This window comes from Myotis brandtii, unplaced genomic scaffold (genome assembly GCF_000412655.1).
Source record: "Myotis brandtii unplaced genomic scaffold, ASM41265v1 scaffold111, whole genome shotgun sequence".
Classification (NCBI taxonomy): domain Eukaryota; kingdom Metazoa; phylum Chordata; class Mammalia; order Chiroptera; family Vespertilionidae; genus Myotis; species Myotis brandtii.
Window position 1 is genome coordinate 940,153 of NW_005353789.1, and position 17,066 is coordinate 957,218.

General features: G+C 34.3%; 1 protein-coding gene across 14 annotated transcripts in view; it reads left to right on the forward strand.

Moving 5' to 3' along the window:
• SEC31A (SEC31 homolog A, COPII coat complex component) overlaps nt 1-17,066 on the forward strand; it is a 94,046-nt gene that overhangs the window by 39,003 nt on the left and 37,977 nt on the right. For 9 of the 14 annotated variants that reach the window (XM_014544514.1, XM_014544521.1, XM_005857394.2 and 6 more), the window contains 8 exons: nt 879-1,021; nt 6,229-6,328; nt 8,703-8,864; nt 9,046-9,198; nt 11,740-11,967; nt 12,904-12,978; nt 14,741-14,779; nt 15,295-15,372. In XM_014544514.1, coding sequence (XP_014400000.1) covers nt 879-1,021; nt 6,229-6,328; nt 8,703-8,864; nt 9,046-9,198; nt 11,740-11,967; nt 12,904-12,978; nt 14,741-14,779; nt 15,295-15,372 — 978 coding nt within the window. The remainder of the gene's footprint in view (nt 1-878; nt 1,022-6,228; nt 6,329-8,702; nt 8,865-9,045; nt 9,199-11,739; nt 11,968-12,903; nt 12,979-14,740; nt 14,780-15,294; nt 15,373-17,066) is intronic. The other 5 variants (XM_014544551.1, XM_014544532.1, XM_005857396.1 and 2 more) reach the window with 2 other exon arrangements.

The window sequence follows — 17,066 nt, forward strand, 5'->3', positions numbered from 1 at the left end:
CCATCTTGGTTGGCAGTTAATTTGCATATCGCCCTGATTAGCCAATGGGAAGGGTAGCGGAGGTACGGCTAATTACCATGTTTCTCTATTATTAGATAGGATAGATTTTTTTCTCTTTATTTTTCTGAAAGTGTTAAATTTTAAATCTGTATAAAATTTCCTCCTGGCCCAGCCAGTATGGTTCAGTGGTTGAGCATCGACCTAGGAACCAGGAGGTTGAGGTCTGATTTCTGGTCAGGACACATACCTAGATTTCAGGGCTTGATCCCCGGTGTGGGGGGTGCAGGATGAAGCCAATTAATGATTCTCTCTCATCATTGGTGTTTCTCTCTCTCTGTCTCTTCCTCTCTGAAATCAATAAAGACATATTTGAAAAACCAACAAAACAAAACAAACTTCCTCCTAGTTACATTTTTGGCAGCAAAACAGGTTCTGGCCTAGAATTGCTTTATGTATCAAATAGCTGGATGAATTGAACACTTTTAAACTTTTTACTTTTAAGACTACTGTTCAAGATTGTTTAATAAATTTAATACTTTTTAGATTTTGGGAGGTCTGTTTACTTTTTTATTGAATTTATTAGGGTGACATAAGTTAATAAAATTATATAGGTTTCAAGTGTAAAGTTGTATAATACATCATCTGTATATTGTATTGTGTGTTCACCACCGCAAAGCAAGTCTTTTTCCATCCCCATTTATCCCTCCTATGCCCTCTTCTCCCTCCCCCCAGATATTTTGTGTGGTTTTTTTTAAGTAGACTAAGCCTGAGCTGATGTTTTCTACTGTTTGTTTCAACAAAGGCATATTCCTTAAGTTCATTTTGGCTTTTCATAAAATAATATGACTGATAAAAATGTTAGCCTTAACTATCTGCAGATGCATTGCTCTGGGTTGGCGTGGCATCCTGAAGTTGCTACTCAGATGGTCCTTGCATCTGAAGATGATAGGTTACCAGTGGTCCAGGTGTGGGATCTTCGATTTGCCTCCACTCCACTCCGTGTCCTAGAAAACCATGCCAGGTATCATGCTGCTTTTTCAACGAACATAATTGTTTATTTTTAAAAACATACTTACTTACTACTTTGATTTATCAGGTAATTTTTATTAAACTAGAGAATCTACTTTGTTTCTATTTTTTGTAAATGTTAGTGTAAATAAATGGTTTGTTTTTATTTTAAGCAGTAGTTATCTAATTTTCTGTACCCCCAAATGGTAACCAGATCATGTCATAAGAACACAAAAATGTGTAGAGAATTTTCCACTACTTATTTCAGGTAATAATTAATAGATCAAAATTCCAGTAGATCACAACACCTTGGGACAACTCTTGACTTTATACAATTTGCTCTTTTTTAGGGTCATCATAATTATGAAGAGACTTGTATAACATTCAATGTCAAGCAAAATTGAAAAGTTTATTTTCTTTTTATTTTAATTTAAAAGGAAACACTTTTGAGAAAGTATGTGGTTCATTTTACTTTTAGGTTTTGTTTTGTTTTGTTTTTTATTAATTCTCACCCAAGGATATTTTTCCATTGATTTTTAGGGAGAGTGGAAGAGTGAGGGAAACACATTGATTGGTTGCCTCCTGCACGCGCCCCGACCAGGGACCCTTTGGTCTACACGCTGATGCTCTATCAATTGAGCCAAACCAACTAGGGCTTGCTTTCAGTTTTAATAAATGTGTGGATGTGCTAAAAAGATATGAGAATCTTCTCATGCTAGCTTATTTATTTATTTAAATATATTTTTATTGATTTTAGAGAGAGAATGGGAGGAGAGAGAGATAGAAACATCAATGAGAGAGAAATATCAATCGGCTGCCTCCTGCACTCCCCCTACTGGGGATCAAGACCCCAGCATGTGCCCTGACTGGGAATCAAACTGTGACCTTCTGGTGCATAGGTCAACGCTCAACCACTGAGCCACTCCAGCCGGGCTCTCATGTTAGTTTTAGTAACATTAAATTTAATTAGTAATTTGGCAAATTTCCCATCATTGATATTTAGGTAGCCTGGGAGCTTATGCATATTTGTTCAATGTTTTCAAACAGAAACAAATCCCTTTTAATGTCACAGGATTTTCTAAGTACTTTTGGGTGTTGTTGTTTTTTTTCTTTCCTGTTTAGGGATATATAAACTAAAACTTTAAATCCCTTTTCCCGCTGTGTAGTGGATTTGCATACTAAGAAGTCTTAAAGTTTTTGACTTCTCCTTGAGCTCCTTCTAAAGGAGAAAAGAATCCCATTAAAATGTAATCCTATTTAAATGTTGCACTTCAGTTGGCTTTTTATTAAAGAACTAGAGGCCCGGTGCACAAAAATTTCGCATGGGTAGGGTCCCTAGGCCTGGCCAGCGATCAGGGCTGGCCAGGGCCTTCCTTCTGGCTGCTGGCAGGGGCCTTCCTTCCCTGGCTACCAGCTGGGGCCTTCTTTCATTCCACGCTGCCCCCTGGTGGTCAGCGCACATTATAGCGGGCAATCAAACTCCCAGTCTTCCAGTCGAACTCCGGAGGGTACACTTTGTATATTAGCCTTTTATATATAGAGATATCCATGTATTAGTGGACCTGTGCAGCTCAAACCTGTGTTTTTCAAGGGTCAACTGTTCTTACTTTTGTAAATTTAAAACTATTCAATGAAAACCAAATTACATCAATAGAGTCATATATTAGAACTTTACAATAAACACTTGTTCAAGTTAGAATCTGTAAAAGGAAGGTGATGGGAAGAAGGTTTATCTGGATCAGATTCCAACTACAGCAGTATGCAAATTAGCCACCATCTTTGTTGGCAGTTAATTTGCATATCGTGCTGATTAGCCAATGGGAGGCATAGCGAAGGTACAGTCAATTACCATGTTTGTCTATTATTAGGACTAGAAGCCCTGTGCATGAATTCGTGCACTGGTGGGGTCCCTTGGCCTGGCCAGCAATTGGGGCCAATTGGGGGGCCGGCCGGCCAGGGGAGGGACCACAGGAGGTTGGATGGCCGACTCCTCCCCCATCAGGGCAGATCGAGGGGCTGGCTGGCTACAGGAGGTTGGCCAGCCATGGAAGGTTGGCTGTGGGAGTGCCCTGATCACCAGGGGGGCAGCTCCTGCATTGAGCATCTGCCTCCTGGTGGTCAGTGCGCATCATAGCAACTGGTTGACAGGTCGTTTGGCCATTCAGTCGTTCAGTCGCTTAAGCTTTCATATATATAGATGAATGGTTTTGAGAAGTTCTAATATTTTTCTCATGTAGGTAAGGTTTTTTTTTAAAATTCTTGTAATACATACTTATTGAACACTTACTGTATACCAACTACTGTGCTAGGATTTGGTAATATAATAGACAAAAATGTATGACCTCAGGGAGCTTACATTGTAGTGGGAGGACAACTAACACTTATATAACATGTAAAGTATGCAAGTACTTTAAATATTAGCTTGATTAATCCTCATAACAAATCTATGTTGAAAGTACTATTAGCCCCTTTTATAGATTAGAAAATGAAGCTCAGCAAGTTCAAATTTGACCTGAATCACATAACTCAAATACTGACTTCCAGTCCAAAGATTCTGATCTCAGAGAACATGCTCTTTTTTAAAAAATATGTTTTTATTGATTTTAGAGAGAGGAAGGGAGAGGGAAAGAGAGAAACATCGATATGAGAAACATCAAATGGTTGCCTCCTGTATGCACCCTGACCAGGAATCGAACCTACAACCTAGTTATGTGCCCTGACCTGGAATTGAGCTGGTGACCTTTTGGTGCACGGGATGATGCCCAAACAACTGAGCCACACCAGCCAGGGCATCAGAGTTCATACTCTTTTTTTTTTTTTTTTTAATATATTTTATTGATTTTTTACAGAGAGGAAGGGAGAGGGAGAGGGATACAGAGTTAGAAACATCGATTCAGCTGCCTCTTGCACGCCCCCTACTGGGGATGTGCCCGCAACCCAGGTACATGCCCTTGACCAGAATCGAACCTGGGACCCTTCAGTCTGCAGGCCGATGCTCTATCCGCTGAGCCAAACCGGTTAGGGCCAGAGTTCATACTCTTAATGCTACATTATACTGACGATTTTAGTAATGGTCATAATTTAGCAAGGCATAAATCCATACTGGGTGCCAGGAGAAAATTAATCTCTCTCATTCTCAATTTTCTCCCTCTAATAAATGCAAGAGTTGGGTTAGATGATTTTTAGGGTTATTTCCAATCTACCATTCTGTGATTTAAAAAAAAAAAAATTTAAATCCTAAATGTTCTTTAAAATGTGATATTAAATATTATATGAATTTTTTTTTAAAGGCATTCTTGACATGCCTTGAAATTCTTGATATGTATGATTGAATTATAAAGGGGGGAGGCAGTTAGAAAATACATTATTGAGGAAATTTAAATATGAACTATATTATTTTAAAGTATTACATATAAATAATAAGTATTTTCAGTATGTATTTGTATTGTAATCATATAGGAGAATCTTCTTATCCCCGGAGATAAGTGTAAGGATGAGATGTCATAATATCGGCAATTAACCTCAAATGATCAGAGAGAGAAAGACATTAAGTAAATGTGGCCCCATTGGTGAATCTAGGTGAGAAGTATTAGGGTGTACATCACACTGTCCTTATAATTTTTATAAAGATTTTAACTTTAAGAAAATAAACTATTGGAAACAAAAGTCATAAACAATTTGGGTCGCCCTAACCGGTTTGGCTCAGTGGATAGAGCATCGGCCTGCGGACTCAAGGGTCCCAGGTTCGATTCCAGTCAAGGGCATGTACCTTGGTTTCAGGCACATCCCCAGTAGGGAGTGTGCAGGAGGCAGCTGATCGATGTTTCTCTCTCATCGATGTTTCTAGCTCTCTATCCCTCTCCCTTCCTCTCTGTAAAAAATCAATAAAATATTAAAAAAAATAAAATAAACAATTTGGGTCCTTTTCCTGTACCATACTTTTCTGATTCTGATATTACTTAAATTGTAAGAAATATAAAATTAAAAACAACTTTTTGGGGAAAGAAAAACACTTCATTGGCTTAGCTACTGTGATGTTTTCAGGAGGATTGAGGGATATTAATTTGTATGTTTTTGTTTTAAGAAATATGCAAATATACGTCTAGTTTTTAGTATTTTTCTAGTATCTAATATTTTCTAGTATCTGGTCTTTAAATTTTAGTTTCTAGTATTTTCTTCCCATGGTATGATAATGTTTACTTTCCTCCCAACAAAGGCATGAATATAGAAAAGACACACTTTTAATAATTTTTTTTGTGTGTGTGTGATGGTGGGATAACACCCTCTATTCTAATCTGAATTTTCAGAAAAATTACCAAAAATACTACTTTTGTTATACTTAGAATAAAAATAAAAAGTTATAACACAAAAAGAACTATAGAATCAGATCTTTGGCATTTGGATCTGTAATACTTTATGAGACAAATTTTTAAATCAATAAAAAATATTTCCTATGCTAGAACTTCTCTGATAACAAAAGCTAGAAAATGTAGACAAAAAGAAGAAAATGTGAAATAGTTATATTTTCTACCTACTTGTAAGTAAAACATTTTATTGTGCATATCTGTATTTATTTACATATACATATATGTGTAAATATTTAATGTGATTACATATTTTATATGAATTTATGTGCATAACATTTTTTCATTAGTTATGAACACCATTTAATAGTAATAGATTTCTACAACAGAATTTTTTTTTAATATATATATTTTTTTATTGATTTCTGAGAGGAAGGGAGAGGGAGAGAGAGATAGAAACATCAATGATGAGAAAGAATCACTGATTGGCTGCCTCCTGCACACCCCACACTGGGGATCAAGCCTGCAACCCAGGCATGTGCCCTTAGCCGGAATCGAACCTCTTCAGTCCGTAGACCGATGCTCTACTCACTGAGCAAAACTGGCCAGGGCTACAACAGAATTTTTAACTACACATTTTCTCATCTAAAGATGATCTGTAATAATTTATTATTACACAGTTCATTTTGGGCATTTGTTTTTATTTTTTGCTAATATACACTGCACACTGTATTACTAGTATATAGCTTTGTGATGATCAAAGAGCATATGCATTACTAAATTGCTTTCCAGATAGATTATATGAAATTATATTTTTGTTAGCAGTGTGTGTCTTTAAAGCTTACACAGAAATAATTTGGAGATTTGTTTTTTTTCAAGATTAAAAATTTCTTCATTTCTTTGTGTTTTTTATAAGGGGAATTTTGGCAATTGCTTGGAGCATGGCAGATCCTGAATTGTTACTGAGCTGTGGAAAAGATGCTAAGATTCTCTGCTCCAACCCAAACACAGGAGAGGTATGGAGAGGAAACATTTCATAGACTTATAGCTATCATAATATTTTATCTCTACCTGAATAAGAAATTTTTCACATGGATTCTTTATTGCATTATTACAATTAAGGACATGTGAAAGTAGATGGAGGTATGTGTGAAATGTTAATCTATTGGAGATTTTTACCAGGAACATTATCTAAGCTCAGTTGTGTCATCTGGGAAAATTAGTCATTGAAATAGTATATTTGAAACTAGTAATCATACTCCACCCCCATTTACAATAAAAGGTGTTTACCTAAACCAGTGGTTCTCAACCTTGGCTGCATATTAGAATCACCTGGGAATCTTTTTAAAATCCTGATTTCTGGGCCTCATCCTCCTGAAATTCTGTTTCTTTGTTACTAATGTTGTGGCCCCACCCCATAACAAAGAAATCAGGATTTTAAAAAGATTCCCAGGTGATTCTAATGTGCAGCCAAGGTTGAGAACCACTGACCTAGACTCAGAAATACTTGGACTGATGTATTTAATATGTGGTTTCTGTAAATCAGTGCCTTTAAAGTAGGAGTATTCAAGGGTTGGTTCTTTTTCCTGCTCTACCATTCCTGAAGATCCTCTTTGACTTCTGGAAACCAGTAGAGATGGGTTTTGATTCTCTTTTGTGAATTATACAGTACGAATATAATACTTTGTAATATAAATTTATGTTTTACCTATAGAAATTTAGATGTAGGACATTTTACCTTATTAAATGTAAATACTGTATAAATATAATTTTATTTGCTTTGCTTTGTATACTAAAATTTTCTTTTAACTATTATTTTTATTATTTTTAGTAATTGAATGGTTCTCCTTTCTTTCAGTGTTGGGCAAGAGGCTGCAGATTTTAATTATAGCTTTTATAAACTTTTACTTTTTAAAAATTAAGTTAGATTATTGCAAGTACTTTGCTAGTTACCCTGATGGAATACTAGTAAAAAATAAAAAGTATCTTCAGTAGGTTTTAATCTATAATATTAAAACAAATACTTCTGTTACTTGATTTGTGATTTAAAGTTTTCAGATGGAGTGATGTCTGTAAGAATGTAGAAACATTAAAGTTAGGAGAGACAAGAGAAAAAATTAAAATAGTAAGTTTTGTCTTATATTATATGGTTTATGCACCAAATAATAAAAATCTTGCATTTTACACTGTGCCTTCCCAGGTGAGTTCAAAATTCATAGAAATTATTGTTCTAATTTTCTCAGTTATGTAAATTGGTAAAATGAAATTTTTGCATTTGATTAGTTTGTGTGCTTATCAGACTTTGAAGTGATAAACTTTCATGCATTCTGAAACTAAAACAATGTAGATTTTTTTATTCAAAGGCAAATTAAAAATACACAGGTGATTGAAATATGATGAAACTTTGAATCTTATCAATCAATTTAAGCATGAAAGACAAGCAGGCCAAAATACCTTTACTTAATTCTGTTTTCTTATAAAATAAAACATTTTAAATGTTACATAAGCCAAAGTTAAACTAATTTTATTTCTTTTTCTTTTGAAAGATGCATAGTATACGTATTCTTTTATTGTGGTAAAATACACATAGCACATACCATTTTAGCCGTTTTTAGGTATACAGTTCAGTGTACGTTGTTGAACCACCATCACCACCGTCCATATCCAGAACTTTTTCATCTTCTCAGATTGATACTCTGTACCCATTAAACAATAACTCCTCATTCCCTTTCTTAATGCCACAAAACCTATGCTCTTTTTTTTTTTAAACCTATGCTCTTTGAAGAGCACAGTTACTATCACACTAATTTTGAGTTAGCAAAAGTTATTGCATTGTAAAGGTCTTATATCAGGCATTTTTATAATAATTCAATATTCTTTTCCTTCTAAAACACTGTTTATGCTGAATTCTGTTTCGATTTTACTGTAATAAGAATGATGTGTACTTGTTTTCTCGCTTTGACCAAAAGCCAAATTTTTCAGGGAATTCTTCCTTCTCAAGATTATTTTTACATTTTGGTCTTCAAATAGTCTAAATATGGTTGTTTAGATCTTAGTGAACAAAACCAGTTGGATAACACACTAGTGATCTTTTAGAGTCTAATAAGCTAACTCTAATAGAGTGTTCTGGTCTTTCAGATGCATCAATAAAAACTTCAGTTTTTAAGATGTACTTATTCCAAATGTGGCCGACATTTTGAGTAGCATTCCTTTTTTATCATAACAAACTATCATAATGGACTTTCTTGTACTTTAAAGAAATTCTTATACTTGTTTTTCTTGGCTAAAGACACTTTCTATAAAAAATGTTTAAGCTGTACTTGTTGATCATATTAATTCAGGTGTTTTGGCTATAAAGTGACTGTATGCCATCTTCTAACTTTTGCCTAGGTCTTATATGAACTCCCCACTAACACACAGTGGTGCTTTGATATTCAGTGGTGTCCCAGAAATCCTGCTGTCTTGTCAGCTGCTTCCTTTGATGGGCGTATCAGTGTGTACTCTATCATGGGAGGGAGTACAGATGGCTTGAGGCAGAAACAAGCCGACAAGGTAATAGGAAATGTTGAGGTTTTTTATCATCTTATTGTGTAATTAGTTTGAAAATGATTTTACTGATCAACAATACTGATTAATTGGATAACTGTGATAAAATAATTCTTGGATATAACTTGAAAACATGTCTTGTACAAGTTAGAAATACTCACATTATTATTTATTTATTTTTTTTTAGCTTTCATCATCTTTTGGAAATCTTGATCCCTTTGGCACAGGACAGCCCCTTCCACCATTACAAATTCCTCAGCAGGCTGCTCAGCATAGTATAGTGTTGCCTCTGAAGAAGCCACCCAAATGGATCCGAAGGCCTGTTGGTGCTTCCTTTTCAGTAGGTGGATTGTTTTTATGGTCCACAATCACAAAGGACTTATCATAGAAAAATGTTATTGTAGGATCACTCTGATGGAAGAAGATTGAGTTTGAAATGTGTCTGTGACTTTTTCTTCATTTAAAATGGCTTCTCAGGAAAAGTGGGATCTACTCCCTTTTTTTCTTTTTTTTTTTTTTAAGGTTTTTATTGATTTTAGAGGGGATGAGAGAGGGAGAGAGCGATAGAAACAACGTTGATGAAAGAGAATCATTGATTGGCTGCCTCCTGCAGGCCCCCTGCTGGGGATTGAGCCAGCAACCTGGCCATGTGCCCTGATGGATAATCAAACTATTAGCTCCTGGTTCTTAGGTTGATGCTCAACTACTGAGCCAAACTGCTCAGGGCTATTTTGACCATTTTAAAACATAACAGTTCAGTGGCATTAACTACATTCACATTGTACAACAACAATCTATCTCTCCCTTCACCTTTTTAAACCTGTCTTCCTTCTGTATCTCCTCTTTCATTCCTTTTGTGGGGTGTTTTTTTTTAGGAGATTTTTTGGAGGAGGTTGTGTTCTTTCTTCTTCACTTCGAGCTTAGGAGAGAGAGAGATATATATACACATTGTTGAACTTAGTGATTCATTCATTCGTTGATTTTTGTATGTGCCCTGACCAGGGATCGACCCTAGGCATATTGAGATGATGCTCTAAACAACTGATCTATCCAGCCAGGGCTATACTTTCTATTTTTAACCTTTCCAAATTTTTTATTTCTTTCAATTTTTATAAATTAAATTACTAAGATTTTAAAAATATTTTTATTATCTTCAGTAGCGATATTTAAGTTTTCTGTATTTGTTTTGGATGATTTAAAAAACTGATGGCTAGCAAACAGCTTTTACATTCTTATAATGTAACATTATAATGATAATACATAGAACCAATTAAATAAACCTAATCATCCTGTTAAATTCAGTTTAGGTCTTGCTTTTGGGTGCAGTTTTCTCAAACTTCCCTAAAACTTGAGAAAACCCAGTGCTTTTTGCCCTTCTGTGAAGTTCCATATCATGGTCTTATCTGTGCTTGTATCCAGTTTTATTTTCATGTTAGTTTCTTAAGGATAGTGGCTATGTTTTATGTCTTGGTATGTCCTATTATGCCTGACATAACAAACACTTTTAATATATTAAATACTTAGTAAAATAAGTTGTGTAGTCCTGGCTGGTGTGGCTCAGTTCATTGCATCATCCATACACCAGAAAGTGGCGCGTTCCATTCCCGGTCAGGGTACATACCCAGATTTCTGGTTCGTTCCCTAGTTGGGCTGCATGCAGGAGGCAGCCAGTCAATGTTTCTCTCTCACATTGATGTTCTCTTTATTTCTCTCTCTCTCTCCCCTGTCTTCTCTCTAAAATAAGTAAAAAATTTTATAAGTAAAAAAGAAAAGATTAGTTGGTGTAAAGATCATAATCCTTGTATAAAAATTACTGAGTATAAAGAACCAAATTTGGTCCTGTATTTTCTTCTTTACCTATGTTTATTTTTTATGAATACATTAATTAGATTTAACTGTCTACTTGCTATATACAAGGCAGATATTGGGTACTTTAGGTAATAAAAGAATAAAGTAGACACAGAGCCTTCCTTGTAAATATAGAGAAGACACAACTTTGCATCTACCCTCCTAGGTTTTTTGGCATGGCCTAAGAATTAAATTGACATAAGATAGAATAACAGAAAAGCATACAGATTTTTACATGTCCATGGAAGTTCCATAGGAAAATGAAGACTCAAAAAAGTGGCAAAGTCTAAGTGCTTATATACTAGGTTGAACAAGTGGCAATTATAGAAAAGTAAAAATATAGAAAGAGACTAAAGGGAGATAATTGTTATTTAACAACTGTTGGTATAGATTTCTCTCAGCCTTAACTCTCATCTCTGGTGATAAGAATGTTTCTTTACTCTTGGTATAGGGAGAGCAGCTCTCATATGGGAGTTTCATCTCCTACTTTCAGGAAGAAAAGAAAAGGTCAGAGTGCCTTGTTCCTGCTCGTTTTCAAGTAGTTATTAGCTCAAAATTATCATTATGTCAAATGGTATATTTTGCAAGAGTGGCCTGTTCTGCCATCCTCTAAAACTCTGGAACAGCATCTGAAGCAAATACATATTACTAATAGTTGAATGAAAAGAGAATAGTTGAATCAAAAGATATTTAATACGCTGAAGGCATCTGGGGTGGAAGAAGTGATGACATTGCCTGGGCCTTGAAGGGAAGTAGCATTGAGCACGTGGAAGTTAATAAAATCAAGTAGGTGAGAAATTGTGGGGCACAGTAAGTAGTACATTTTTATCTAGAAGGTGGGTTTTGTGAAAAGGAATAATAATTGAAGACAGAGTCAAATTGTGGGGTATGGGAGAGTGTGTCAGCTAACTTTATCCAAAGGGATATGTATTTATTTAGGTCACAATTCTTTCTGTTAGCATGTTTACAATAGCATGTTTTCTGGCCACATCCTTGTGGTTCAAATTGATTTTGTTTGTTTGTTCTTTTATAGTTTGGAGGCAAACTGGTTACCTTTGAGAATGTCAAAGTGCAGTCTCAGCAGGGAGCTGAGCTGCAGCAGCACGTGTTCATTAGTCAGGTTGTAACCGAAAAGGAATTCCTCAGCCGATCAGACCAACTTCAGCAGGTCGTGCAGTCACAAGGCTTTGTCAATTATTGTCAGAAAAAAATTGATGCTTCTCAGTCGGATTTTGAAAAACATGTGTGGTCCTTTTTGAAGGTAAAGTTGGAATTAAAACAATTTTATTTCATTACTTGCAAATTTAACTACTCCCATTATATTCTAAATCTGTCTTCCTATTAAAGAAACAATTAGAATAATGTGATGAAATTAAGGAATCCTTATGAAGAGCACATGACCTAACTTTTTATGTCAGGAGTTCTTCTCTTTTTTCCCCCTTCTCTTTTTTAAAAGCCTAATATGAAGTACTTTTTTAATAAGTAAAAATCAATATAATGGATGACCTTAAGTGAGAAGGACATAATATTCACCAGACCTATTTTAAAATTAGAACATAGAACTTAGTATACATAAAAGCATAAGTATAATAAAAAATAGAATATTTATTTTTTGTGATAGATCCAGTTAAGGAAAATGGGAAAAGACAGAAGAGATATAGAGGAGAGAGATTGGAGGCATTTCTCATCCTTTTCACTGAGTTGCATTTATGACAGTAGAATAACAAATAGAATTTTCTGGTTGGTCATTTACCTCCACTGGAATGTCTATTCTTGATAATGAATTTTCCAAACAAAAGAGATCTTGAATCAATATGGTAAAATTCTAAAATTACAGTTTATTTTTATATATATTTTTATCAAATATTAATTTTGGGAAAGAGTTTTAGGATGCTGAATGTTCCTCATAGTGTGACTTTTGCATTCATATAGCCTTTGGACATGAGTTAGTTTGTATTTACAAAAATTACCATTTTAAAAGTAAGCTTTATTCAACCAGGATAATTAGAAGTATTCTTATTATTTACAAAAAATATTTAAAGAAAAACTATTCTTTGGATTCTTTCTTAAAGTGAACCTTCCAGTTGATATAGTAGATGTTAGATATTTTTAATAATTCTACTTGAAATTTGATCAATTAATTAAAAAGTAGGCCTTTATATGCAGGTCTTTGTTTCAAGAATATGTCTTTTTAAAGGTAAACTTTGAAGATGATTCTCGTGGAAAATACCTTCAACTTCTAGGATACAGTAAAGAAGACCTAGGAAAAAAGGTAAACTTTTGGAAAAGGGAAAAGGTTGTTCTTATACAAGTAAAATGTTTATGTAGAATAGGTTTTTAAAAATAAAGTTCTGGCCTGGACTCTGTGGCCCAGTGGGGGTGCATCTAAGAGGCAGCCCATCGATGATGTTGCTCTTTCATCGATGTTTCTATTGCTCTACCCCTCTCCCTTTCTCTCTTTCTAAAAATCAATAAAAACATATTAAAAATAAAGTTCTACACAGATAATCTCAATCATTCAATAAATATTTATAAGAATTTGTTTTTGGTTGCCTAAGTTTTGAGTACTATTGTTAATTGTGGAATTCCATTTTATACCTGAACTTTGAAGCTACCAGAACCATCTTCAATTTAAAGAGCTGTGTCAGGAAGGATTGGGCTTTGAATGATAAGAGGCTGTGCACCGCCCTGGCTGGTTTGGCTCAGTGGATAGAGCGTCAGCCTGTGGACTGAAGGGTCCTGGGTTTGATTCCGGTCAAGGGTACATGCCCAGGTTGCAGGCTCGATCCTCACTGGGGGACATGCAGGAGGCAGCCGATCAATGATTCTCTCTCATCATTGATGTTTCCATCTCTCTCTCCCTCTCCTTTCTTCTCTGAAATCAATAAAAATATATTTTTTAAAAAAAGAGACTGTGAACCTCAAGCACTGGAAATAACACAGACTTTTAGGAGGGTGTGTAACTAATGGCTTTTGGGGGGAGAGAGAGGGAAACTGTTAGAGATCACCCCACATTCACCACAACTTAAGTGATGAAAAATAGGGTACTATTTCAAGCTATCACAATTTTCCACCCTAGCTGTTCATGCCTTTAGCCCACAATTCCCAAACTGTGTTGAGTTGTTCCAGCTAACAAGCAACTAGTAAATATTCTAGAACAAGGGAGATTTATTGCATTGAACCTGAATAAACAAAAAGTTCAAGAGATTTGCTTAATACTTTAATATTTTTAAGATTCCCTTTTAAAAAGGAAGTTGTATTCCAGTTTTCCAGTTTTCTTCTCTAAGAGGGGCTTAATTATTATTCCACAATGTTGGCATGAACAGCAGGACAGTAGAAACACTCTGACTTTGAAAACCTTGAAGGACATATTGTAGATTTCTTGTGTAATTTATATTAACCCTTGTCATTCTTTGAAAATGACTAAAGGTTTCTATAGCATTGCAGGGTTGTCGCATACATGGTACAGGTTGGATACTGCATACTAGGCATGCTGAACACATGCTGTCAGTCTTGGGGGTCACATCACAGCCCCACTGGCTGTGTGTCTTTGATCACACCTTTAGATTTCTTTTATATTAACTTTATTATTAGTCTACTCTTCTTGATGTTGTAACTTCTTTAGGTTTTTAAGAGATTGATATGAAAACGTTACTGCATACCAGATAGCAAAAACTAACGAAATAGAATTTGATTGTCAAAATACTGCTTATAGCAGTTCTTTCCAGAGTGAGTACCTGAAGAAATATTTTTTAAAAATAGTTATAGTTATTTTATTTAAAACAAAGTAGAAGAAAACGTGCTTATTTTGAAGTTAGTTTTGTCATTGAGTGAGGTGATGTGTGAGCAGTGGAACTCCTTGTGATTGAAACTAGAACCATTGAAAATCAGTTCTGCAGAGATTTTATTCTTTTCTTACACATACTGTTCCTGATCTGAATTTTTGCCAATGAGAATGGAGTAAGAGGTGAACGTTTGCTATGTACCTTAAAATAGAATTCCATTTAGTAGGTGAGTTGTTGTTTTTATTTCAGATTGCTTTGGCCTTGAACAAAGTGGATGGACCCAATGTGGTAAGAAGGCCTTTAAAAATAGCTACCTTCTAAAATGTTGGTTTAGGATATGACAAAAAAGGAAATGTAATTTAAGAAATTTGTCTGTTTTATTGCTTTATGTTGTAAAAATGAATGCTGACTGTAGATATTTTAATAAGTGAATAAATTCTCATGTTAACATAATATAAATTTAGCTGGTAGAGCTTTCCTTATTTAGCTGGTAGAGCATTCCTTGCTCTTGATAGTATATAAATTTCACAAAAGAGGAAAAACAAAACGACTGCTCACATACTTAAGGTTAAGTTCTTTGATACTGAGGGGACATTTAGTAGGAAAGAAAGGGAAGGTCTCGGCTGTGATGGCTTTTTGCTTTTCCTCTAATGGTGTTTCTCAAATAAATTTACTTAGTATTGCTTCTTATGATTAAACTAGCTCTGAATGTTGTTTATTGGGTCGTTTGTCTTCCTTGTTCACTAATAACCTTTTAATGCTACATTCTTCAACTTCCTCTGCAATTGTTTTGTGTACTAAAGGCTCTTAAAGACTCTGACCAAGTAGCACAGAGTGATGGGGAGGAGAGCCCCGCTGCTGAAGAGCAGCTCTTGGGAGAGGTACTTATTATTTTTTTCATTTGTAGTTACATTGAAAAATATGTGCTATTTGTTTATCTCACATTGAAATATGGAAATTTTTCTTAACTACTTGTTCCAAAGTAAAGATGGAGTATATTGTTTTCTTAGAGATGTTTAAGGTAGGAGTCTGTTTACTAGTTTGATGGAAGTATCATCTCTGAAATCTTTAGTTCTCTGACCTGTCTGCTGAATGATACGGTTTAAAATTAACAGTTGATGTGAGATTGACTTAATTTGGTCATATGGATATGATATCAACCTGAAAAGAGATTTTATTCAGAAATCTTCAGAGCATTGTATGTAAAGTTGATGTTTTTTCTTGGCATATTAATATTTAGGACCCATTATCAGTGACATAAACTTCTGAATTAGTCTCTTGAACTTTGAGTTCAAGTAAAGGGTATTTCATTAAATAAACTGATTGTCATGATTTACTGTAAATGTATTCTGAGTTGTAGGTGACCATTTTTACAATAGTTTTAAAGAGTCCTTGAACACAAGAGTTGTGTTAATTTTTTTCCCTTTTAATTTTCTGGGGTTTTTTTAAACTAATGAATAATGCTATAATTACTTTTCTTTTAAATTATATTTCATCTTGGATAATTAACAAGTTCTTTTTTCTCATCTTTGACTTTTTCATTGTTCTTTGTATTATGGGGCTCTCCTGACTATAGAATGTTTCTTACTAACTTTTACTAAGTTATAAACATAATTCATCAATAAATTTAGACTACTATAAGCTGATTATAAAAAACAGTTTTCTTAGAAGTAATAGCATTTATTTAACTTGAGAATAAAGGATAATGGCTAAAATCTTATAAAAATTTTGAACTAATTTTGGGAATACCTAGACAAAATTGTAGGGTACATTAAAGAAATGTTTTTCCATTTATGTATAACTAGATTAACTATGTATTATTAAATAGAAGATCATTTGGAGATATACTCATGAATTAATAGGTGAGAAAATATGTATTTAATAAAACAGTAGTCATCAGTATATACTTTCAGAGTATTTGAAAAAATCGTAAGGTGATAAAATCTTGCCCTTTATTTTGATGATGCTATTTATCAAACATAATAGATTACACATTGAAGATATTCAACATGTAATAAATGGTATATTTTTTGCCTTATATATAGTTCAGAAGTTCATAAATAAAGGTTTATGAATTTTTTTCAGAAGGCAAATTTGAAGAATTGTGAGTTAAAATTAAAAAATGCTGTTTTGGTGCATTTGTTAGTGAACATAATCATATCAGTATCTGATTTATTCCTTAATGTGAATAACTTAAGTTCTGATTCTTTTGTTTGAGTTAAAATGTTTCTCTTTAGTTGGGCAAAGAATTAAGGTTATAGTTATTCCCCTATAATAGTCCAAATTAACTAAGTAAGCATTACTTACATATGCTGTGCTCTGCACTAAAATTACCCAGTCCAAAAATGCCCCTGACTTTGAATATTAGGCGCTTTTACATTCAGTTGTGTAGGTCTGACAAGCACAGAAAATATGTCTTTTATCTCATCTGTGCTTTTCTTTAAAATGTTCTGTCATCTCTGATATTTTATTTCTTGTCTTCTTTTGAATTTTTATATATAGAAGGCATTTAAAGTATTTGCTTCCCCCCCCCCCCCCCCCCCCCAAAAAAAAAAAAAAAAAAAACCAACTCAGT